A 27,064-nucleotide genomic window follows, 5' to 3' on the forward strand; every position below is an offset into this window, starting at 1 on the left:
AATAGTCTTTGAATCATGTTCGATATTTAACAAGAAGTCTGGAGCAAGAGGATTTCAATGTTAATAAAGAATACTTCGTACGAGAAAAGAATTATAAGTAGATAACACACGCCATAAACACCCCACAATCCACTGCATCTGGAATGTAGTGTGATGTAGCCTCTAGGAGCATAACGGAACGTCTTGGGACGATTATAGGACACATGTGGAACATTTGAATAATAATCTAAGCAGAGCAAGGCACATTATTTTGAATACTTCGATATATATATATATATATATATAGAAAGAGAGAGAGAAAGAGAGAGAGAGAGAGAGAGAGGGAGAACACGCGTATTTTGCATTATGAATATTTGTTATCAATAAAAAATCATTCAAATTTCCAATGATATTACTAAAGTAAAACCGATTTAAAGGATTTCTTTCGTTTTTTATTTTTAATCAAAGAAGTCAATGTCGTCGATTTTTGAAAATAGATCTAGAGCCAGAGATGTCACAGTTCATAGAAACCTTAAGGAAGCACAGGACGATAGCTGAATCCTTTTTGGACGCTGTAGATCGGGGCAACTTGGGCCAGGGAGCAATGGCCCTTCCAGTCATCCCCTTTCTCATATATATAAGTAAGGCATGCACGCCGTTACTCGCAGTTACGGTTACTAACTTTTTCCTTTTATCAAACAAAGGAATTCTTTAACTCTTTTTTTTGAGCTTCCTTTCTGAAATGTCAAATATTTCGATTCTTTTACTGTGTCCTTTCTAAACAAAGAATATATTTATACTAAGAATTTCCAGGATATGTCGGCGTAAAAAATAAAAGAAAATGTTAGATAACCAAAGTACTTTTCATTTCACAGGAAATAGAAATAAGAATACAGGCTACCATTCTATTTCCTTCTAATCGTGGTTACTCAGAATATCCTTTGCGGTCGACGATGGATAAGGATATCTACCTTGAACATTGGATGACCATCCAGTCAACGAGGTAAAAGACTAAGACTCGATGAAATCTTATTGACTCGAAACTAGCTTCTCTATTTCTAGCCCTTTCTATTTGTCTTCTCATTAAAATACTTTGCTTTAACTCGGAAGGGCTACCATGAAACATCAGAGGGAAAGTATCGTGCTTCGATGTATGTAAGAGTAGTAAGATTGAATATCGTCCACGCCTTACTCATAGTATAACCAGTTAGATAAGATATAAACACGCGTTACCACTGTTAGCGAAGTTCTTATTTTTTTCCAGATATATGTGACTTTATATTGTGTAAAAAAGAAAAGAAAAAAATGAGAAAGCTGGAACTTTCCATTTCTATGTTTTCTCTTTTAATACTCATTACCTAGATTTTTTCTTCATTTTTTTTAAGTTATGGGCGTAAAATACATGACACGTGTGTCGATTATATCGAAGTGAAAGAATGATAGGGATCATTATGTGTAGCAACGATGCCGTTGAACGATGAATTGGAGAAGCTATCTCGCCCTACGACATCTTATTCCATCCTTCGCTTCAATAGTCCTAATTAGGTATATAGCGAAGATATTCGTTACGATATCGTACAAGCACACAACGTGGCCATGAATGGGGACATTATCTTAGCTTCCTTACAATATTTGTCTTTCTAAAATCCGTACGATCGAGAGCCTTACTGTATTTGTATTATTAGTTGTTTTAAAAACTCGAGATTATTGGAAAAATTAGAAAAAAGAAAAGACAAATACCCATAATCTTCAAAATTTAGATTTTATTTTGGCTATCCTTTCAAAAATCATTCGTAGAACATAAGTTACAAATATATATAGTATTTGTACACATAAGCTACAGTTACATAAGTTGTAGCGAACGTTGGCCTGCATCATCGCTTACGATCGCCTGAAACATTAATGTGATCCATCGTGCTATGTTCCTCGTCCGACAAGGCCATAACGTATATACCTAATATGTACAGTCATAACGTTTCTGTTCACCGAACATTCATTCGAAACAGGTTCTCTTTCGGTATCCTTTGTTAGAAAAAAAGAAAAAAGAAAAATAATGTCTTCTTTAATTGGATGAACGTGAAAACTGTTCACGGTTTAGTATTTATTAATATCTTTTTTATCTTTTAAAGGAAGACGATTGAAATTCGTTTCCTGTTTATTTTCTTTTTTTCCTTTTTCTTTTTTTTTTTTAATCGAGCAACGTAAATCGATATCATCGTTTAATTCGAAAATATGAAGAGCTCTCAAAGACGCTTAGCTTAGAGTTCATTCGAAAAGTCATTCGGTTCGCGTCGAGCTGAAGCACTTGGCCATTTCTCAACCCTTTCTCAGTTACGTCACGTTAAAAAAGCTATTTGGGGTCAACACCCCGCCGCCGCGACACGTGTAGTACTCTTCGACTCGGTCTCTCTCTCCTCTTTCTTCGTCTCTTCTTCTTCCTCGCAAACGGCAGGCGCCATAACTGCCACCTCCTACTCTAGTATCCCTTCTACGCGACTTGGCTTCCATTGGATCTCCAAGCTCCCTAGATACCACCGTTCGGGGCCACATCGAGGATTCAGGGATCACGAGTTGATGTCGCGATACTTCCAATTCTTTTCGCTTTTTCAACCTCACTCCTACGTGTTTACGATAAGAAAAAAGATTTCAAAGAATTAATTATGACCATAATACTCTGTTACATAATTCTATTCAAAATGCCGTATCGTTTATAGGTAATCATACAGATATCTTCTACGTACTAACGAATTTTCTGCGAAAGGAAACTGTTCGTTACATTCGTCAAGATGGACCTTCTCTTCTCGTTTGGTAGTGAAAAGACTAAAGCAAAGAACATGACTATTTTCTTTCACACTAAAGAGTAAGAGAGAGAAAGAGAGCAAAGAACACTCGTGGCAAAGGAAAATGATACAGCCCTGGCAGTGGGCGCATACGACTGCACATCGAGTTTCTTAGAGTGCGCGCACGAGCGTCAAGCTAGAATCAGCACGCTAGAGGCTCGCTAGAGCTAAACGAAGGACACGAACGACAACGACGAGAGAGAAAAAGAGAGAGGGAGAGAGAAAAAGAGAGAGAGAGAAGGAGAAAGAGTCAGAGTCAGAAGAGTCAAATCATCGCGACGGCAGAGCAGCGAGGACGGCGTTAGTGGCGGTGGCGATGGTGGTGACGCTCCCCTTTACCCGGATTCACGTCGTTTACGTACACGTCTGCACCCCTCCGCCCCGTCTTCCAACGGCAAGCGCGTCGTCCCCCTCTCGCCGTCTCTACACCCCTTAGCAACCGAGCTCGAGCTACGCTCTCCACTCAGTCGCTTCGTCCTCGCTCACGCTCACTCTCTTTCTCTCTCTCCCTCTCCCTCCCCTTTTGCCTTCTCTGCGCTTATGTATCTACTGTGTGCTTCATGTATGTCTTTATATGTATGTGTGTCCGACCTCCGAGTCTTTTCCCCTCCCAACGGCTTTTTTGTCCGTATACGCCTCGTCGTCCATTGCGACGAGCCAGCCTCCAAGCCTTTTTATCAGTCGACCGAAATGATATGCGGGAATTCATCCGCAGCGGAGAGACCAGAGGCTACCCCTCGTGAAACCCGCTGGACAACGCACTGCACCATCCTCACCTGCGTTTCCCACCTTCCTCGATGCTACCTTATTATTTATCCTTCATATATGTATACAATATATCCTTGATGAGTCTGAAATCAAAGAAATGAAATAAAGTGCTTTATTTTCGGAATCATTTAAATTTTCGGATAAATTAGAAGAGATATACTCGTTGTCAATTTCCCTTATGTTCTTCTCATGATTCGAAATATATAGTTTCACTATTAGATTATCGATTTTTAAATTGTGGGTAATCGAAAATGGAAAAGCTAAAATCGAAATCTTATCTGCGCATTTAAGCACGCGTGTCGGGGTAAACGTGTCAAGGTGCCAGCAGACGTAACAACGCGGCGAATCCGTCGCAAGATATAGCAGCGAGGATGGATTAAGACGAAGAAAAAGGAGAAAGCAAGGAGGAATAAGTGGGACGAAGAAACGCACGCCCGACGACGACAGGCGTACGATTCAAAGGGCCCGTGAATGGAAAGTTCAAGCAGATTCGCGCGTTCCTTATGTCCGAATTATAAAGTTTAAACGGAAGGAACAATCAAGCTTCTTTCTCTATCTTTTCCTTTTTCTTTCTATTATATCTATATAATTTTCCATTATCTTCTTTCGTCATTGTTATATTCATCCATTTACGATTTTGTTAACAAGAAAATGAAAAAGAATATAATCCGTTCGTCCTGAATTAGTTTAAACGATATAGGATGAATCATATAATCTAATTGATTAGAAATTCCTTCCTTAATGATTTTCTTTATCTATTTCGAAAGAATTTTTATATTGTAAAACTTAGATAGTAGTAGAACAGATACGAATTATATATTCTGCAAGTTCTTTAAAATCTATAAAAAGAAAATTTAGATGATTATATCGTATTTTATGGAATATGATAATTATAATACATTTATCGCATTAGGTCCCGTTTTAACAGTTCGTAACAATTTATTTTTTGATTACAATTTTATTCGTAATGGAAATAAACTTTATTCTCTGTATCTTACTTCTTCCTCGCTATTTATCTACTTTTCTCGCACTTTTGTGTCGGTAGACGCAAATGTGGTTGGTAATTGTATACCCTACGTTTTAGTCACACTAAGAAAACGATCTCAAAACGAAAAAAAGTTTCTATTTCTCTCTCTCTCTCTACCTCTCTCTCTCTCTCTCCCTCTCTCTCTTCCCCTCTCTTTCTCTCCCTCGTTCGTGCGGTAGCAGCGCATCCGCGCAGAGGATATTGCGCAGCGCGCGTATCATACATACGCACGCGCGTGTCCTACTAGCGGACGCGCCTACTCTCTTATATCTAGTTGCCCTTCTTCCTCGTTTCTCTTTTTTCACTTCCTTTCCGGGATGAAAATCTTTCTACTTAGACTAGTTAGCAACTTTAATTCGATAGAAATTCGTTTCCAGGAGAATCATTTCTTTTTTTGAATTTGGTAGCCCACCCTTCTGTTTTCTTGTTACGTGATAATAGATATCAACAGGAAAGTCTAGAAAATGATATCAGTATAAAGTTTACTAATCTAGAGAAAAAAAGAGAAAGAGAGAGAGAAAAAGAGAAAGAAAGAGAGAGAGTTTTACAATAGACAATAAGGATTACGACCCTTCCAAAAAAACATTTTCAATACTACAATCGTCTACTTCCTTTTTGAACGATTACTTTTCGTTCTGAATTTAACAACGCTTTTTTACCTTTTTTTCTCTCTCTTTTTCTCTGTTGACTAATGTTCATAGTCATCCAACGATAAATGCCTCCGCGATGAAACGGAGCGTAGAGCGAAACGGCTCAAATTTCCTTCGGAACGCGTCCAATGATCGATCGTGAATCGAGCTCGAATAGAAAACAAATTATTCGATAATACTCGACAATTACAAGTGTCCTCTGAACGATCTTAGAAATAAAGAATCTGCGATAAAGTTAATCGATATGTTTTTGCATGACGACAACGTGGTACATAGAAAAACGGACGTGATAAACCATCGAAACCACGTGTTTACTCCTTTTTCCTTAAACATAACCTCGAACGTTAAAAAATAATTCAAGATGTTTTTTATAAAAAAACATCCTATGTCAAATCGAACGATAGCATGCATTATAAAACAAATCGTAGCATTTATAAGACATCGGCCGCGAAAGGGTAACGATATCGCACTGAAACGGAGCATACGATGACGTAGGCGAGAGAAGAGGAGGAGAAGAGCGCGCGAAAGAGCGGAGAAGTTTGGTTACGAGCGTGAGAACAAAGGGGCGAAAATAAGCGCCCCTTTTGGAGGGCGATCGAGGGTGCGAGGGACCGAAGGAAAGGGGCCGACGTGGCGAAGACATATACATAGACTCGGGAGGAAGAGAACATAGACAAGTCCGTTGAGCGGGACAGTCGAGAGAGATAGTGGAGTGAGAGAGAAAGAGGAGAGACGAGAGCATGACGAGAAGAGAAGGTGGTGGAAGAGGGGTACGTCGGCGATACGCGTAGTCGCGCGCGCAGGATAGCGCGAAGGCATCGAGGGTGCGGTGGAGAGAGACACGATGAAGGATGGAGAGCGGATGGAGAGGACGAGGGGATGCAGGGCGGTGGGTAGAGGGGACGTCTCCGTCGCGTCGACGACGAACCGAAGAGGGTGGAGTGGGGTGTAGAGAAAGAGAGAGAGGTGCGGAGTAAAATTGTTGGATGTTGCTTGACTCTCTTTCTCTTTCTCTCTCTCTCCCTCTCCCTCTTCCTCTCTCTGTTTCTCCGTCCGTTAGACTTCAGTGATCGGTCAAAAGAGGGCGCTCAAGAGGGAGGCGGGTGTTATCCGAACGGTATGACGATGACAACGAAGACGATAACAGTGACGACGGTGACAAAGACAACGACGACGATGACAACGGCGAAGACGACGACGACGTTGAAGCAGTGAAGGGTACCAGGAACGGAAAGCACGGCCGTGGCGCTATGCGGGCGTAGGCGAGGTTCCGTGACGACCGTTCGGTGGCGCAGCAGGAATTCCCCAGCACGGGAGGCGCGTACCGGGTTGGTCGATTAGGTGGTATGTGTGTGGCTCTCTCCCTCTCTGTCCATCGGTCGGTCCGGTCGGCGGACCGTTCTGTCTGTCTCTTTCTCTAGCACGCTCTTTCTCCTCCCTGGTACTCCCTATCGGTGGACGCGCGGGCGCGCGCTTGCGCCTGTGTGAGCGTCGTGCGCGTATCTGCCCCGAGTCCGCGCCTCGACTTGCTGACATGGCGTCCTAGCGCTGCACGGGCCAAGTCGCACGTCCTCGGTGGAGAGGCTCTCAACCCCGTCGTCGTCGTCGTCGTCGTCGTCGTCGTCGTCGTCATCGCTGCCGTCGTCGTCGAATCGAGTGCATCTCGAGGATGCCAAGGTAAGTCGACGTACCTTCATCGTCCGTCGCGTGCATTTCTACGAACCTTCCGATACGACGAGCCGTGTACGCACAACGGATTCCTCGAAAAAGAAGCGAAACGCCACCGCGACAGCAACGGAGACGGCGACCAACGTCGGATCGTCGTTCGTTCGGGTGTCATCGGAAATAACATCGGGCGGTGTCGATATGCTGAAAAATACATCTCGCGCTTTTGACTTGACTATGATCGAGAGGGTCGTTGCCATCAGACGACAGTCCTTTCTAACCGAATCGATACTTCGCTCTCTCTGTCTCTCTTTCTTTTTCCTCTATCTTTTGTAGGGGGCGAGACACGATCGGACAACTCCTTGCCGCTTCATCCCTTTTTCGCCCTACTTTTACCACCTCCCCTTTTCCTCGTTTCGTTTCCTCCATTCCTCTCTTCCTCCCTTTTCTTCCAGTTCTCTCTTTCCCTCTCCTCTCTTCCTCCCGCCATATCCATCTCTCTCTCTCTCTCTCTCTCTCTCTCTCTCTATGGCACAGTCAAGCAGGATGCTATTTTCTTACGATTCCGCGAGTCTATCTTCGCTTTGCCAACCTCGCTTATGTTCATCGACGTATACGCATGCGCACTCATCGTTTGCGATCGCGTGTGGCACTCAGAAGGGTTAATCTCGAATGGAAAAAAGAGATAGTATGAAGGAGATATTAAGGGTATGAAGGATAGAGAAAGACGAAAGGAATTAGAAAAAAAAAGAAAAGGAGTGAGAAAAGGAAAGGGAAAAGAGAGCGTAAACATAGGACGGAAAAGAGGTTAGTTTCGTGCTTCTTAGAAAAGGATCATTGAACGAGTCAAGGCAGACGTGAGAGAGCAAGAGAGAGGGAAAGGGTACTACGTGGCTTATCGAGGCGCATCGACAGCAACGTGCATCGACGTGGATTTTCACTCAGTATCGAGAGAGGGTTGCGTAAATCTTTTCCTCCCCTTTTCTCTTCGTCCCCTTATCTTTGTTTCTCCCTCCCTCTGTCATCCTTCCTCTTCTCATTTCGTCTTATAACATACACAAAGGAAGAGAGAGAGAGAAAGAGAGGGAACATACATACACTCAGCAGGCAGTGAATAGCACGCACGCACGCACGCAATACGTACGGCGTCGTACAGTGTGGCACGATTGGTATATGGTACCGTCCATAGTCGTCGATACGCCCCAGGGTGTCCAGTAAACCTTGCCTCTTTTCGACTTCGTTCGACTCTTTTCGAGTCGAGCCGCCGAACGGAGCCGAATCACTACGAACTGTACCGAGTCGTACCGAAGGAAAGTCGAGTCAAATCGTACGAAGTCGGTAGAATTCGAGTTGAGTCGTGTCGTCGTCGTCGTCATCGTCATCGTCCTCCCTCCCCTTTTTGAGCCCGCTTACCCGTCCGCCGTCCATCCTCCCTCTAGTGTTCATTGAGCCACACACGCTCGCTAGTTATACGAGATTGTGGTTGGGCCTTGCTTCGTGGGAGAACGTCATTATCGCGCTTCTATCTCTTTCTCCCTCTCTTTTCTTTTTCTTTCTTTCTCTCTCTCTCTCTCTCTCTCTCTCTCTCTCTCTCTCTCTCTCTCTCTTTCACAGTTATTGTGCTACCCTTTTTCCTGATTACGCGTCTTTTCGCAAAGAGAATAAAACATCGTGCCACGCGGTTTCTCTGTATCCGTCCATCTTATTTGCTTGTCCTAGCGCGCTCCTCTTATATCCCCTACCACTACCATATCATCGCCACACCGTCCATAACAGGTGAGTCGACTTCGAATCTTCTCCGTTGTCGTCGTGCCTTACAAACCACCACGCATATTCCTGCTTATCTGAAAGTTGTGCCCCAAACGTTTGTTATTGTGGTGAAAAAAAGGAAAGGAGATAAAAGAGTCGAAGTTGTGTGATATGTGCCAATATGAGGATGTCGTCGTTCGTGACGATGACGATGATCAAAGTGTTGTTTGCTTGTGATGGACGGACAAAAAAGTGAGCCAAAAAGGCAGCCGAGAAAAACAAGGTACGTACTGTGACGTCCGTCCCATTCCTGTGCGTTCATTATCTTTCTCTCTCCCTCTCTCTCTATTTCTGTCTATATCTCTCTTCTCTCATATTTTGTTTTCGCTTTTGACCATCGGAAATTATGAATTTGGTACAATTAAATGACGGAAGATAGCGCGTATTTGCAACGTGTAACGATTGCTTACATCTGGGGCGATGAGAAAGAGAGAAAAGTGTTGTATGTGTGTCTATCTGTGCATATGGTGGGGGAGTAGGATGGAGACCCGAACCCTCGATAGCGTCTGCTATAAAAGTCGCGAGAACGTATATTTTGTCATCGAAGGCGTGGTTCGTCTAGGGAATCTTGACATCGTGTCTACGTTATATTTTTTCGACATAATTTTTGTCGTTATTATGAGGATATTCCTGCTAGCTTTTGGTTGACTTCGTTTTCTTTCTTTTCTCCCTCTCCCTCTCCCCTCCTCCCTCTCTCTCTGCTTCTTTTATTTCAAAACTTTTTTCACTACGTTTGCTGAAATTATCATATGACACTACGTCCATATCAGCCAAATATCTTGCCTTCGCGTGGATGATGATTCATTTTAAAATAATTAATACAAGAAATTAAAAATTGAGCGAAAAAAAAAGAAAAAAGAAGGAAACGATTTCCAGCGTCAATTCTTGAGAACGTCGGTTATCTCTAGGAGGCATTCGCCTTATCTTTTACAGATACGCATATAAGTACGCGACCGCGTGGTGATCAGACATGGCTTCGTGCGAGTTCTAACCTACCAAAGTACAAAACACACGTCGTAAGAGATTAGATTTGTTCCACTTTTCCATGATTGCATACCATCCGGTGGTATACGCTTTCACATTATTTAGAATTTTCTCGTGTATCTTCTATCTCTTGACGGCAAATTAAACGAATCAATTTTTTTTTTTATATATATATACATACTAATATATACATTGGCCTGTATTCTCCATTACATTGCCTTTTTCATAGAGTTTGAAACAAAGGGAGTGGGATTAGTTTACCTAAGCGTAGCAGAAGTGTTCGTACTGACCACGTGGTCTGACAAATATCACGTCACACACCTTATTTTCATCTTACGCGAGTTCTCTCCCCCTTCCTCTCTCCTCCCGTCTCTCCCCTCCCATACTCTCTAAACACACATGCTTGATAATCGTACCGTATATACGCCCTTTTTCTCGATGAACGATCTATGTAAATATCTACGCTCTCGATACGCACGTGTATCGTAATGCCTTCGAAAGTTTCGAATTTATTATGATCGCGATAAGTATTTAAGTTAATAGGCTTCTTTCAAGTATATTCTAACCTATTTGCAAGTATATGTGTGATTACTTAAACGCAATTAGAAGTGTACTCTTATTATCAAGGTTTCATCTTTTTCTTTTTTCTTTTAATTTTTCTTCAATGGAAATATGTCATTTTTCTTAATTTTAGTAGACACTTAGAGACTAATTGCTGACATCGATTCTTCCACAATAACAATAAAATTGTTAATACTTGTATCGCACCGTTATGCGTTACGTTACATACCTTAGTAGCGGTACTCGGTAATTCGACAGACAGCGGTGAAACGGTAGTGGCACGGTAATGTGCCTTCTCGGTTTCAAACCCAACGGTACGCAAGTCATTTTTTACCAAATTTTTTTTCTTTTTCCAAAGAAGAGAATGTGTGCTCTATATCCAGGAGAGAATACTCTTATTATGCTAGTTGCGTCAATCTCGCATAAACGTGACTTTCATAAAGTTCATAAAGCTTTTGATGGAAACTTTTGCGAAATATTTTCTTCCCTTTATGCGTGACAAAAAAAAGAAAACATGTTATTTGAGATATTTCGTCGCATCGAATCAAAATTATGGTTAATTTAAATAAATATATTGCGCGTATATATATGTGATCAAACAGAAATACAAATAAAAAAAATTGAAATTTAAGAGGATTTAAAAAGCAGTTATGCTCGCATCTTTTTTTTACTTTCTTTCTTTTACTTCTTTAATTAAATTATTTCCATGATTCGTCGATTTAATGTTAGTATATTTCCTGCAATACGTTGGTAGTATATATTATATCGGAACGTTCACATAAAGAAGAATATTAATGTTGCGCATTTTTCTGCAGATTCCCGCTTAAAGGAGAGTAACGATTTAATCGCAATGCTCGAGAAAAGGGTTGTAATGCGTTGATTATGATACGGTAACGACGATTTTTACGAAGTACCCACAAGAAATTTCTTCGTTCACCTTACTAAAAGATAGTATAGTTAGAAATTTAAATCACGATGGATTTCGATTAAAAAAAAAAGTAAAAGTCGATCAATTTAAATTTCCCGTTTTAATAAAGTCACATGACCGTTCACTTATTACCGCGGGAAATTCGAAAAGAGCGAATCGACTTTTTATGGATCACGTTTCGTAAAAAGTATAGTATGCTCTCAGTGCCGTACAACGGAGAGTGACGTTAAAAGTGGTGAGGCTTTTCCTCTGCTTACCATCGCTCTTCATCTATTCTTAAGGTCTCTGATTGTATACATAGATTTACAATATGTTTGACGAATTCCTGTTTATTAGATAATTGCATCATTAGATTCTTTCACGTATTTTACAAAAAATCTTTTCGAAAGTGAAGTTAATGCTAATTTTATATACATATATATATATATATATATATATATATATATATATATAATATGATATGATATGATATATGCATATATCGATCAAGGTACATGTGCGTGCTCGAAGATAAAACGTGAGAAACATACGCGTTTATGATGATATTAAATGCGCGGCTGTAACGGCGATGATGATGCACACTACATACATCCCCTCCATAAATTCGTTTTATTGTGCGTGCAAACTTCTATAACTGTGTGTTTATAATAATATATGCGTTTATAACATATATGTATACCTCTCTCTCCTCTCTCCCTCCCTCCCTCTCTCTCTCTCTCTCTCTCTCTCTTTCTTTCTCTCTCTTTCTCTCTCCTTCCGTCGAAGGAATATCGGTCTTCGACTGTGATTTATACGTTTCCTTCGTCAACGATATGTTTAGGTATCCGTTTTGCTTGAATATACCGTTAAAGGTACACCAAAATCGTGTTTCTCATTCTTTCGATGATCAGCAGTCTTAATAGCCAATACTGGACGGATGGGATTCCGTTAGTAGGGATACCGTAAATGATGGTAATTAAAAGCCTAATGTAGGACAAGTCACGACGGCACTTAAAGCATACTTTATTGATATCTTTCGACTATCTCTTTAACAATGTATTTTTACATAGTTTACTATGCCATTACTGTAAAAGAATATTTTCTCTTGCTCTTGAATCACGAATAATATCGATCGATTATTATTCCTTAACGTCCAAAGTCTTTCTCGATCCGGCCTACTTGCTTTCCGAGTTTCTTTCTAAATTGAAACACGGTGGTGATCATTCGGAACGGAATGGAACGACCTTCGATTAACGTAGCAAAGAGAACGTGTGTCGAACGCCTTCCTTTCGACACTACGCGTTTTACACTATCTTTTGATACCCCTACTGATAGAATTTTTGTAAATACGGTTTGCGTGTGTATTCAATATATATATATATATATATATATATAGTGTGTATTATAGGTTATACGAGAAAATATTCAGTTTCTCAAGGATATGTATACTCTTTCGATTTATCGTTAATTAACCTCTCAAAGAAAATAATAGCAGTAAGAAGAAGAATGCAGGCATGTCGAGAATAGGAGTAGGAGGAGTGGAACCCTGGTAGAATCAGACACGCGCACACACATAAATCCGCTTTTCTTAATGCTACCAACTATATAAACCGTTTGATTCTTCCTTCGTTAATAACACACCCGCATTAATACAACATCGAGCGGATGAAGGTTCACACGGAGCATTCGTACTAATACAACCATTGCTGTCTTCCGTGCCATCTAAAAATTCTTGTCAGGGATATTAAGAAATTAGAAAAGAGAAAGATAGAGGAAGAAAATGATTTACATTCGAATAAGTTCCGCAAACTTTCTGAGAAATGGTTTTTGAAATATTATGTTCAGGATATAACAGTCTTTCTCTCTCCCTCTCTCTCTCTCTCTCTCTCTTTTTCTCTATCTATCTATCTCTATCTATCTATCTATCTATCTGCGGAGAATTTCATCCAACACTGTCATGTAGGGACATACATATTTACTAAACTCGAATACACATTAAAGCAATAAGGGGATTACTGATAAAATATAACCACAATATTACACGACTGGTAGTCGTGTTGACAAGTTGGTGGGGCTAGTGAGTCGAAGAAGTTGTTGCTCGGATCATATATCCTAACAACATTGTATCACTTTTATTGCAACGGTGGTCGTTGCAAGAAAGGAATACATATACGAGTGCGAGCAAAGTTGTAACGATACCCGAGAGAGCAGAGTGTAATCGAATGAAAAGGGAAACGTTTTAAAATTCCATTGGATGAGTGATTCGTCGTCGCGTTGTCTATCAAAGATCGTTCATGATTGGTCGGTGAAAATCGGTCGCACTCTCGAACATTCGGTGGGGAAAAAAAGCAAGGTTGACGCCTATGCGAACGTGGTATGAGAACGAATGTCGTCGCGTCGCCGGAAGGGTAGTGGTCGTTGCAAGAGGGTGACGAGAGGAGATAGGGTTAGGAGAGGTTGGAGGAGATGTAGTTGTGTATTGTAGTAGAGTAGTGTAGTAGATAGTAGAGTAGTAGTAGTGTAGTAGATAGTAGAGTAGTAGTAGTGTAGTAGATAGTAGAGTAGTAGTGTAGTAGATAGTAGAATAGTAGTAATGTAGTAGTGTAGTAGAGTAGTAAATAGTAGAATAGTAGTAGTGGCGGTGATGGAGTGGTGCTGCTAGTGTGCGGCTGGTGATAGGTATGGTGGAGGAGAGAAACGAGTTGTCGAGGGTAGAGGGAGAGAGATGGGTTACAAGCTGACGGAAAGAAAATGGCCGACCTGACCTGTCGATGAGTGCACGCACTCGTGCGTGTCAGCAGTGCGCTCCTCTTCTTAAGTGTTCAGTGCGTATGCGCAGAAATGTATTTCCAGAGGGCCGCTAAAAGAGCGCGCACTCAAAGAATATTTCTTTAATAATGAACGTTTTTAAATTTTACGAGATTTTTACATCTATATTTTTATATACATTTCATCGAACATACTATTTTTTTCAATAAAACCGTCTTACACTTATCAATATTAATTTTTTCTTGACTATCAGTATCTTATTTATTTATCTCCATCGTTACAATATAGCAAACGAAACTATCGTAAAAAGGAATATTATTAACGTTCCGTGAGATTAAGACGAATAAACAGTTAAATATCGATCCATCGATAAAAGATAGAGCACATAACGCGTTTGTATTCGCGACCAAGATGCAAGTTAAAATTTTTATCTTAAAAAATGAAAAGAGAGAGAGAGAGAGAGAGAGAGAGAGAGAGAGAGAGAGAGAGAGAGAGAGAGAGAGAGAGAGAGAGAGAGAGAGTCCAAGGAGACGGAGACGGAGACGGAGACGGACGACAAAAAACGTTTAGCACCTTGTGGACTTGGAAAACGAATCGGAAATGTCGTTCCAGGAGGATTCTAAAATGTGGGACATGCGCGCCTCTTCATGGCCATGTTCTCCCTTCTCTCCTCCCTTCTCCTCTCTCTCTCTCTCTCTCTCTCTTTCCGCCGTGAAATCTTCCGTTAACTTTGTACCTGGAGCTCCCTGATGGTTAACGGATCGGCCCATACCTGTATTTCGCGTCGACTCGTGAGCGGTTACATTCCCTCCTTCTTTTCTCTCCCTTCTTCTTCTCCTTCCCCACCCATTCTTGCTACATCTCCACCCTCTTATCCTTTCTCGTCCTCAGACTTCGCTTGCTTCTCTCTCTCTCTCTCACACACACACACACACACAAGTTTCTCTATCTCTTTTTCTTTATCCACAATGACGAACATCCGTCACCTTGTTATTTATTTGACTTTATGCTGTACACACGAGAAACAGATGGACAGCTGCTTCGTTATCGCTTTTACTCGATTCGCATTGATTTGCCTTCAAATTATCTGTACATAGGAATGTTTTAAAATTGGCACGACCACGCCCTCGATTCGAGGAACGATATTTCTTTTCCACGTGATATTAAGGATATGGTAAGAATAGCGAGCGCATGTTTCTTTTACCCCGTTTCAAGATATTCTTCAAAGTTGTACCTTCGAGCATTTTTCGAACACGTTTTGCGTTGTTATAGATTCTAGCATAGATGAAAAATCAATCGGCATACGTCCAACATGATATATTCAATAGTTCTGCGTTTTGCTGTAACAAGCTTTTGCATATCCTATTAGAGTTGTTATCGAATTTCAAACTCGGTTCCATTTATTCTTTTTTCTTTTTCATTTTATTCCTGGAACACCTTCGTAAAATAACCATGAAATTGATTGAAAACTGATTTTTTTCTTTTTTGACTTTTTCACAGAAATTTATCTGAAAAACAATAATTTATCATGTTAATTTTTCGTTTTATAAGGAAGAAAAAACCCCCCTTATATTCTTAGAGAATCCAATACTAAGACCAACATAATACTCCTTTGTCTTTCGTTCTCTCTCTCACACACACACACACACACACACACACACACACACACACACACACACACACAACCACCAACGACACATTTACGTATGTCCATGATCGTATGTATTTCCTTCTCCAAGAGGACTGAGAGCGGTCGAACTGTTGATCCAAACGCATCCTCGTGTTGTCCCACACCCCACTACGCCCCCATCTTTTGTGGGAGGAGGAGGTGCTGCGACGAGGAAGGGATATTCGTCCGCGATCAACGCTCATACTTGTTTCGAAACGTTCTCTTCTTTCTTTGTATTGTATGAAAAAAAAAACAAGTCAAAGTATTACGATCCTCATTTTTTCCTCTCTATCCTTTCCTACGAATAACGATTCATATATTCTATGAGAGTAGAAAATCTAAGGAATTAGAAAAGCAATTCTATCATCTTAAACGCCATCTTGAATCGTTAGAAATTTTTTTTCAAAACATTTTTTCTTTATTTAAATTTGCGCATTTCTATTGTCCCAAATTTTATATATTTTCAATTTTGGCCCAATGAATATATTTTAATTTGATATTTCAATTGTTATTTGTAGGATCTATAATTTTGTTTGACGTATGTTATAAGAAAATAAATGTATTATATTTTATATATGTACTTTAATCTAGTGAGCAAAAACAAAAGTTGTAGCACAAAGCGGCTACAATTGTCTTTTTTTTTTTTCTTTTTAGGCTACGTCTCATTTTTCACCTCGTATCGATCGGCTAGTAAACATTAAGAGAAGATTGTGTTGTTCCATGTCCAACTACCCTCTATATGTGTACATATATCGTTCGGCCTTCGATTACTATCGATGTTTTCTCTCTCTCTCTCTCTCTCTCTCTCTCTCTCTCTCTCTCTCTCTCTCTCTCTCTCTCTCTCTCTCTGACGAAGTTCCGGGATTTTATTGAAATTTTCCACTCGATAGTCTCATCAGTGATATATAAACGAGCGGCGCCCGAAGCGAACGGAAATCGATCGACGAACAACCTTAATCCCGTTGATTCGAAGAATCCACGAGATGTGATAAATGGTAAACAGAGTGGAAAAGAGATGTATTTAGTGAAAGACGTCCTCTTCCTAACATCACAACTATTATTGGTATTGTCATTATCATCAAGTTACGCAGGCGCAGCTATATTTTCCTTATTCTCTCTTGTTCGACACTCGATTGCCCTCGAGTTTGAGCTTGAAATTCGGTCGATCGATGGCACAACCCTACTTCGAGGATAAGAATGTTTGTATATAGGCATGTATGTGTATGTTGTATGTATTATGTACGTACGCGTATGTTTCCAAATACACATACTAGTTTTTTCTCATCCGTACTATCTATGATCTCTCTCTCTCTCTCTCTCTCTCTCTCTCTCTCTCTCTCTCTCTCTCTCTCTCTCTCTCTCTCTCTCTCTCTCTCTCTGACTCACCCAATTCTTCGTTCTTATCGTCTTAACACTCCGTACTTTGCTCAGAGTTTTTTTATTTTTTATTTATTTATGCGCATTATCACGAGTGTAGTTAAAAGCTCATAGACATTAATCAAAAAATGATTATAAATATAAAATAAAAATATTTGTCCGATCGGTAAAATTGTTTTTCTTCAATAGCACAATCGCATAATCAATTATAGTACTTTCCTTCATTATCGACCGTTCGATTCTATTCGCAAGAAAAAAAGAAGAAAAAAGACTGCTCAGTGACGTACGTTGTTATTAGGATTCCCAGCAGAAATTTCGAACGCGCCTTTATCCTTGAATGATTCAGCGAAATACCTCGGAAAAGAGATACCGATACGTGTCTCTACTTTATCTTTATCTTTCACTCGACAATACCGAGCGATAGAAGCCGCTCGTGAATTATATGATCTATTGAGAAGTTGTGAAACTTAACCTAACCTCACTTCTTTTCTCACGATATACATATATATAATATTATATATATATATATAATATATATTATCTTATATATATCATATATATAATATATATTGTCTTATATATATCATATATATATATATTTATTTATTTAAAATGTATGTAATTTCGAGAAATAAAAATTCGTCGAAAAGAATAGAATACGCTTAGAAAACGATTTCGTCTATCTTCGTAAAAGTTACGAGTTTGACTTGTAACATTAAAATTCATGAAATAAATTTCCATTGCGGGGTAATTCGAAGTCGAGATATATAAAAATACACATGTATGGATGATATCGGAAATTGCGAAAGGCAATGCTATTTAGTAGACACCAGTTAGTACGGTGTCGCAAGTATATGCGGAAGTGGTGGCGCAGATTGTGACGGGGAGTGGGGGAAGTCTTAAGGAGTCAAGGGAAGAAACGAGGGAGGGTGGAGAAGGAAGTAACAACCGGGGGAGCTAGCGAATCGAGCATTGTAGGTTCTTGAAACGTAGAAGCACTAGCAGTAATAGCAGCACTAGCAGCATGGAACGGTATTCGACATAGCAGCAGCAGCAACAGCAGCATTAGTAGCACTAGCACCAGCAGCGGCGTACATTGTCGTGTCCGCTGTTTCTACGAGTTTCTTTCTCTTTTCTCCTTCTCCTAGTGTGACTCTGCCGCTGCTGGTGTCGATTACGCAACGAGCACGGTGGCCGTGAGAGAAGTGAGTTGCATGCATACGCACTCGACGTATACACAACCTACACACATATGTCCTCGCGATAGAGTTCGGGCTTAAGCGTGGCGCGCATGCGCTTGAGCGTTTAAAGAGAGAAAAAGAGAAACAACGATGCACGTGCGTCGCGCGAGCAACAGGATTCTCGTGCCATGCGCTCGCCAACCTTCTCTACGTCTCGCGGAACTCTATTTTTCTCGTTGCTGGTAAGAACAAAAATATACTATTCTCACTCCCTTTCTTTCTATCTCTTTCTCTCTTCTTTTCTTTTCTTTTTTTCTTTCTTTCTTTTTTTTTTTGGGAATGACAAAATATCGGGTGTTATTTATTTTGTTTTCTTATTCTTTTTTCTTTTTCAATTAAATTGTTTACCTCTCTCTCTTTCTTTCTCTCTCTCTCTTTCTCTTTCTCTCTCTTTCTCTCTCTCGAAAATGGAGACGATACATAAAATAGAAAATCTCGTTATATAGTCGTAGGCGCATACAGCTTGTTAACGTGACGGTGTTGTAAGAGCAGGAAAACCGCATACCGCGCCCCTAATTCTCGCCTACGTTGATGCTAACCTCTACAACGAACTCTTGAGATTATCGGTTCCTGTTTCTTTGATATATACGAATAGGAAGTTAGTCAATTGTTTCTTGAATTTTTTCCCGGCATCCTTCTTAAAATACTATATTAAGAGAAATTCTGTCATCTATCTTTTGTTTTTTCCTCCGTTTTTTATTTCTTTTCCTTTTCTTTCAACGATACAAGCATGCTTCTTTTCCTAGAAATATCATTTAATTAGTCAATGACGAATAATGGAATTTGTTGTCATTCTCCGTCGGTTGAATGTGGCAAAGTCATCTTGTAAAATGATCGGAGATATACATCTTTGCGAATTACGCGTTAAAAGGAGAATAAAAAATAGAGATAGTGAGTGAGAGAGAGAGAGAGAGAGAGAGAGAGAGAGAGAGAGAGAGAGAGAGAGAGAGAGAGAGAGAGAGAGAGAGAGAAATAGGGAGCACCTGGTTGCATTGTACATTTTCGCAGAATATATAATGTTTGTTTGCACTTGTGACAAGTGACCTTCACTTTTTTCTCATTGCTATCGTCGGAATGATATAGTTTTTATATCATGAAACTTAAATAAGTAACATTAAGCAAAAATCTCAATACATTTGTGAAAAAGGAATAAGGGTAGGAAAATTAAAAATCATCTTTCCTCGATGTTTAAAAGCTGGCATGTTTGACATAAGGAAGGTGATGCATAGCGATGTGCTATTCACTGTGAAAACCGTGAAATCAACAAGGTCGTCCAAGGTCGCATGTTTAAGGTCACACTTCGCTAGTGCGAATAGTGCTCACGCGAGCACACGATCCTTGTGCTTATACACACAGATGTGTGAGCATAAATGCATGCGTAGATGCATGCAGGCGAAATCAGTAAAACACTACCTAGGCATCGATCTGAATATGCGTAGAAAATGCTATTGATTCACTCGGCCGACCTCTTCCCGGCTCATATGTTTCATCAGCTTACTTCTGCTACTGCTGCTGTGATGAAAAAGTGCTCTCCAATTTTTTAATATCCTTTTTTTTCTATTCCATCTTTCACTATATTCCCAGGTTTGTTGTATCAGCCATTGATATAATGCAATCATATGTCGATCCTTGTATTCTTTTTGCCTTTTTAATTTTCTACCAAATGAACGCCAAGTATGTATTTTATAGCGTTCCTTTTTTTCTTAAAGTCACATAACGGAATTCAAAAAATATCTAATGTGGTCACGTGACCAGAGTTCATCTTTAAATATGGCGTCAAGTATATACTGTTTCTCCTTTTTCCTTTTTACCGACGGTTGAAGAATGTATACTTTCCTCTCTTCTTCCTTATGAAGGGAGTTATTCTGTTACTTGCTTTGTCTCTTTTCTTATTCTCGTTACTTATTTTCATTCGATTGTATCGTACGATCGAAATCAACTGAAGGGTGTTTCCTTCGATAGATGTGTATATCAGATGCATAAAGTATATCTATCGTGTCATCCTATAACACTATGTCGTTTCAGAATATCAATGAAGAGGTCAAGAAACTAACCTAAATCTTTGCATATCGATATCAAGGTTATATATATATACATATATATATACATATATATATACACACATATATATATATATATATATATATATATATTCCTTATTGTTGTCAAATAATAATCTAAATCATAATAGTTTGAGGATTTTTAGTTCGACATTTGGAAATTCTTTCGGCTATATCATATGTCGCGTCTTTCGAAAATTCCCCTTGAGAGGATCATAGAAAGTCATCCTTTGCCACGCCTTCGCAGTCTTGGCGGAACGAACGTTGCATACGTGACCATGATTGGGTTGGTGAAGGGGTGAGGAGAGAATTACATAAAAGGCACGAACCGAGCGAGTCGCCTATTCGCTCTGCCTACGTTTTCCAGGGTCGTACACCCACGTTCATAGCTCGTACACATCGTCGTCTCCTCGGGGGCTTACGCGCATGATTATGCACGCAGCCGTTATCGTCGTACCATGTATATATAGAAAGAAGACTTGCTGGCTGATTGCAACATAAGGAACAAAAAAATAAAAAAAAGAAAAAAAAAAGAAAAAGAATATCTCATTCATTTTGATATGCATTGCGTTAAGTGTCCTTAACATTCCGTACAAAGTATCAAGGAGTAATACTTAATCTGTAAAATAGGGTGAATCAGTCGCGTGTCTATAAGCGACACGTACTACTCGTTTGGGTTCCTTCCAAGGTGACGATAAGAAAAGTAGGCTAACTTATGTAACGTTAGAGTACGTTCACCCGTTTCAAAATTGAATAGTTTCTTTTAACGGATTGATCGTCGTTCGCTATGATGTTCTTTTGTTCTAAAGGCTCGATGATAAAGGTTAATTTTTTTTATATATTTTAGGTCGCGAGGGTATAAAGAATGATATATCGTGGCCGATGAAGAAGAGAATACGAATACAAGTAAAAGAAAGAGCGAGTGGCTTCGTCGAGGAAGGCGAAAAAAATCGACGACGAGGCGGCAGCAGCAGCAGCAGCAGCAGCAGCAGCAGCAGAAGCAGCGGCGGCAGCAGCAGCGACACAAGCAAAAAAATCAACACCAGGTCTGATGTTAGCGGATATTAACGGTAACCTGGCGGACCTGAGAAGCGAAGCGATGGCGTCGCAGAGATTTTGTCTGCGTTGGAACAACCATCAGAGCAATTTACTCTCCGTTTTTGATCAATTGCTTCATGACGAATCGTTCGTTGATGTTACACTGGCCGTTGAGGGTCAGCTGCTTAGGGCGCATAAAATGGTCTTATCGGCGTGCAGTCCTTATTTTCAGGTAAGAAATGAGAGAGAAAGATTAGATGATTTCAGAAGAAAAAGGAAAAAGAAAATAATAAAAAAGTAAAGTAAAGAAATGAAGAAAGAAACTTAAAAATGACGTATATCGTTTTCAGGCTCTATTTGTTGGTCATCCTGACAAGCACCCTATAGTTATTCTCAAGGACGTCCCATATGTGGATATGCGAAGTCTTTTAGACTTCATGTATCGTGGTGAGGTGAGCGTCGATCAGGATAGATTAACCGCTTTCCTGAGGGTCGCTGAGTCTCTAAGGATAAAGGGTCTGACCGAAGTGAATGAGGACAAGTGCGATTTGCCCAGCATCACGTCATCACTTCTTGGCAATCAAAACACAATACCTCCACCACCTCCGAACCTTCACCGAATAAACCAAATCGGACCTCATCATCATGTATCACAAAAGAGGTTCCATCATATGTCGAACCATCCGCTTCTTGGTTCAGCGTTAACAGCGCCAAAGAGAAAAAGGGGTAGGCCGAGGAAGTTGAGCGGCTCCTCGGACACGCCAATTGGTGAGGCTAGTACTGGGCAGGACCTACAATCTTGTTCGAGTACTGACCTTGTGCAAGGTTCACCCGAAATGATGGAGATGAAGATGGGCATCGATTTCCAGAGCGAGACAACTGGCAATAATAGGAGTGGTTCTTCGACTAGTAGCAACAATGTCAACAGCAACAATATCAGTAATTCGGCCTCGGCGGCGGCCAATTTGGCTGCCAGTTCGTTGTCATCTGCGAGAAAGGACGAACCAACGGAAAATGGTACAGAGACTCACGAATCGTTAACGCCTAGAGTTAAGAGAGAACCAGAACCAACGCCCAGTACTTCTGCGCAAGGTTAGTCATTTCGTATTATATATGTCTTTGTAAAGTATTATAAATCGTATAAAGTTTAATGTTATTCATTCTATTCAAATTCAAAGAAACCTTCAACTAACATTTATATATCTAATTAATTGATTTTTTATTTTTTTTTTATTTTAGCATCAGAAGAAACCTTCGCGCGGCCGCATAGTAGACAAGGGAGCGAAAGTTTCAAACAAGGTAAGAGCTCAACAAATTCGGCTTACGTGATTAACAAAATAGTTGCGTGCGTCCTAACGCCAAATCGCTGTTAACGTTATTTAATCTTAGGCGGGCGCAACTTAACGGCTTTTTTAATAATAATATGCCATGTGGACGAAAATCGTCGCTGACTATTTAATTTCTTTATTGTGTCATTCTTACGACACGAGATATAAATATGTGTCCTGTTGCGATTCTCGTCCGCGTCTTGCTCAACCTTTGATCGTGCGTTAAACGAATAATTAAAATACGCCCTACGGATAGCGAAAATATCAAGATAACATTTTCCCGATCAATTATATTATGTAATTAGAAATGATGTACCTTATCCATAACTTTATACGTTTATGCACCGTTAGTTTTTCTTTTTGCATACGATAAAAGAAAAGAAATAAACGTGACAACAAATCGAAAATAATTTTTACATGGTGTGCATTGTATGATAATGTCACGATGATTAATATAAAAAGGAAATTATTTTTCTTATATTTTTTTTCTTTTTGTATATTTCTGTTTTTAAATATACACACGCATTAATATATATATATATATATATATATATATATATATATTATTTATTTATTTCTTTATTTATTTATTTATTTATTTATTTACATTTCCCCGTCTTATCGACAACAGTACAACAAACAAAACGTAATGTTTTCTACTCTTGGTTTGTACAAAAGTCGAGAAGACACATCGAACCAGATTGATCAAATGCTTTTGTGTCGTCTGAAGCTTTCCTATTTCGATTAGAAATGTTTCGCCGAAACGATCTGTCGAATTTGGACGACGTTGACAAAATTGTGAATATTATATTACGACTATCTCGTACGATTCGTCGAAGTCGATCGACGACAATTTTAAGAAAAAGGAAGACATATTATTTCACAAATAGCTTTCTTTATACGATTGAGAAAAATTATTAAACAACGAGCGACGTGAATGACGATTTATGATTTATGACGAATGATGATTTAACAAGTCGTCGTTCATCCTTTTTTTTTTTGAAATAATGCTTTTACGACATTGTGTTAATGTATTCGGGAGAGGAGGATCGATCACGTGTATATTTAAGTTTAATAATAAAATTATATATATATATATATATATATATATATATATATATATATATATATGTACGGTGGCGGATGGACGACTTAACTGCTATACGATGTGCTAATTGATTTAACTTTTCAGAATTTCACCTGTTAACTTCGTCTTACTTCTCTTCTGCGCGACTGCAACGACCCACGATGCAGTATCGCAGCGAAATCTATACCTGGGAGGCTCTTAAATAGACACAATGAATATATACATATTAGTAGGAAAAAAAAAAAAGAAAAAAAAACGAAAACGAAAATGAAAAAAGAACAAACAAGCAAACAAATAGAAATGTATAAATCCTCGTAGAAGCGCTCACTCGAAATAAATATCGGTGAAATCGGGAGACAACGTCGCCGGAGGATTTTCGTTGATTGTCGTTAACGAAGAAAACATTAAAAAAAAAAAAAAGGAAAATTTTCTCGGGTGTACGTTCGTTCGTTTGTTCATTCGCGCTCGTCGGTGCTTTACGGGGGAATAAAGAAAGTACGGAAAATACGAATGTAAACATCGGAATCATTACATGCGCGCGTGACGGTTAATTTCGTATTAAAAAAGAAAAAAAAACAAAAAACAAACAAAGGAGAAGAAGATAGAAAAGAATCTTTTCCTTTTTGATGCACAAACCGCCGCGACGAGAGGGAACTCTTGTTAAAAAAGATTTTAAACACGATTACGTGTAGTCTTTCTTCATGGGGTTTTAGAGAATTAGAACGATTTTAGAAAACGAAACATAGAGAAGAAAACACGGAAAGGGGAGGGAGAGAGAGAGAGAGAGAGAGAGGTGAAAAGTGAAAGAAAAAGAAAGCAAAGAAACAAAATATCCGTCGTATTTAGGGAATTTTTAACGAGATGATACATAAATACAGTCGACTTGCGTTAGACGTTCTGAAGATTGACAAGAAATGATGGAAAATCTCATAAAAATATAATCCCATAAACTATCGTCCCCAAACAAGCAAACGACAAAACATATATGTAAGGGCCGCACCAATTGACTTTACCTTTTTTCTCGCTGACATGCTAACAATACTCATGCACTTTTTTTCTCGACTCGCTTTGGCGATCGTTTCGGACTCTTGTTCGTAATGATACATACATACATACATACATACATACATACATACATACATACATACATACATACATACATACATACATACATACATACATACATACATTCATACATACATACATACATACATACATACATACATACATACATACATACATACATACATACATACATACATACATACATACGTACGTACGTACGTACGTACGTACGTACATACATACATACATACATACATACATACATACATACATACATACATACATACATACATACATACATACATACATACATACACACACACACACACACATCACGCACATGCACGCACACACACACAGCCAGCCAGCATACATACACACATACATACAGCTCGCCAGCAGCATACATACACACATACATACAGCTCGCCAGCAGCATACATACACACAAATAATCATCAGATCTCTTGACGTATTGTGCAAGTCGATTGAAAAAAATTTTTCAAGAGAATGTTTTATGCAATTGTATGTATTATTGTATGAAACTCGAAAGAATGCGAGAGAAAGAGAAAGAGAGAATGTGACTTTGTATGTATGTATGCGTATGTGCACGCGCGTAAGTGTGCGAAAAAGAGGAAACAGTCGTTTTGTAGAATCCGTAGATAATTTTCCCGCAATAATGGCGGGATTTTCAGACAAATTTTAGGACGTGCTACCAAATACATGAGATTTCCTTTTCATTATCTGTAGCCTTCAAAAATTAAACCCACCATCCACCGATTCTCGCCAAGAACATGTTATACCCACGTAATGTATGATCGGCCAATGAGCAGCGCCTTGTTCTTTTTTTTCTTCTTTTTTAATTTTTTTTATTTATTTATTTATTTATTTATCTGTTTTTTTATTTTAATTCTTTAATTTTATGTTCTTATTTTATTATCTGATTTCGTTTTTTCATTTTTTATTTTTATTCTTAAAAGTTTCATTCATTCGTTATTTCTTTTCATCTTTCGTCCTTTTTTTGCTTCTCCTCTTTTGTCTCTCTCTCTCTCTCTCTCTCTCTCTCTCTCTCTCTCTCTCTCTCTCTCTCTCTCTCTCTCCTTTTCCTTATATGGTGTGCCTTTTCTGTATTTTTCTTTTTCTTTTTATTCTGTTTGTATCTTTTTCTTATCACCGACGCTATGCATTCCATGTTTCTCGTTCACGTTCGCGACCATATTTCGCGCCAAATTTTTTTCAACGATCTTCCGACTATTTTTATTAGCTTTCTCGATCACTCGATTTATTATATGCTACTACCGCACGAATAATGAGAAACGCTTCGCTGCCATTGGCCATTGGTAAAAGGAGGGGGTGGAGCCAGCTTTTAACGGTGCTTACTTTTTTCTAATATCTTTATTTCATTAAACGCTGGTTAATTTCTTTGCATTCGTTTGTTGCAAAAAAAGTAAAACAAAAAAGTAAATAAATAAATATAATATAATAAAAAAGTGTTATGAGAAAATAAGGAAAGATTCGCGTGCGATTGACACACGCGACGAGGAGAATGAGAAGAGAGAATTTAAATGAAAAAAAAAAGGAAAAAAAAAATACATATATAGATATACTAAAAATGAATTAACTTAACATTATATATGTATACGTATATATATATACACATATATATATATACACATATATATACAACGGACGACGAACGTCGACGGGTTTTGTCGCTTCCGCCTTCTCTTGCGTTCTCGTTGCCTGAATATTTAACGGCAGAAGAATAAAGCGGAAAAATATGAAGGAGTGAGTGCAAAGGAAGATAGAAAGAAAGATTGATGAAGGGAAGAAAAAAGGTAGAGTTAGATAGGTAGGTAGGTAGGTAGTTTTATAGATAAACGAACAGCTAGGTAGTTAGGTGAATAGGCGGATGGTTGAAATATTATATAGATAGATAGATAGATAAATAGAGATAAATAGATAGATAGATAAATGACAATGAAAATGGGAGGGGGAAGAATCCGAATAACGTGTTATACTTGTATACCTCCGGACAACAATGAAATTTAAACGAAATAAAAATTACAATGGAAGAAGAAAAAATAAAAGATAAGCAAATAAAGTAAAAAATTGAAAGAACGAAAAAGATCAGAGAGAAAGAGAGAGAGAGAGAAAGAGAGAGAGAGAGAGAGAAAGAGAAAGAGAGCCGTGAAATCAAAAGTGCGACGTACGTTGTTTTTTTTTTTCTTTTTTTTTTT

At 39.0% G+C, this 27,064-nt stretch overlaps 1 protein-coding gene and 1 long non-coding RNA gene across 7 annotated transcripts in view; one reads left to right on the forward strand and one right to left on the reverse strand.

The window, feature by feature from the left end:
* Nucleotides 1–1,722: 1,722 nt before the first annotated feature.
* Nucleotides 1,723–8,163, reverse strand: LOC124424291. 3 transcript variants are annotated; one of them, XR_006942283.1, is made up of 2 exons: nucleotides 8,028–8,163; nucleotides 1,723–3,670 (listed from the first exon to the last, which is right to left on the reverse strand). It is a non-coding gene; the product is annotated as an uncharacterized LOC124424291 (long non-coding RNA). The 3 variants fall into 3 exon arrangements; XR_006942284.1 differs by lacking the exon at nucleotides 8,028–8,163 and adding an exon at nucleotides 6,988–7,259; XR_006942282.1 differs by lacking the exon at nucleotides 8,028–8,163 and adding an exon at nucleotides 6,956–7,259.
* Nucleotides 5,335–27,064, forward strand: part of LOC124424286 (protein tramtrack, beta isoform) — a 37,493-nt gene continuing 15,763 nt past the window's right edge. For 2 of the 4 annotated variants that reach the window (XM_046963113.1, XM_046963115.1), the window contains exons 1-4: nucleotides 8,826–8,961; nucleotides 21,154–21,576; nucleotides 21,695–22,436; nucleotides 22,584–22,643. In XM_046963113.1, coding sequence (XP_046819069.1) covers nucleotides 21,358–21,576; nucleotides 21,695–22,436; nucleotides 22,584–22,643 — 1,021 coding nt within the window. In that variant the 5' untranslated portion in view covers nucleotides 8,826–8,961; nucleotides 21,154–21,357. Of the gene's footprint in view, nucleotides 6,942–8,825; nucleotides 8,962–17,701; nucleotides 18,429–21,153; nucleotides 21,577–21,694; nucleotides 22,437–22,583; nucleotides 22,644–27,064 lie in introns of those variants that run through there. The other 2 variants (XM_046963112.1, XM_046963114.1) reach the window with 2 other exon arrangements.

This window comes from Vespa crabro, chromosome 5, assembly GCF_910589235.1.
Source record: "Vespa crabro chromosome 5, iyVesCrab1.2, whole genome shotgun sequence".
In the NCBI taxonomy this organism is placed as follows: domain Eukaryota; kingdom Metazoa; phylum Arthropoda; class Insecta; order Hymenoptera; family Vespidae; genus Vespa; species Vespa crabro.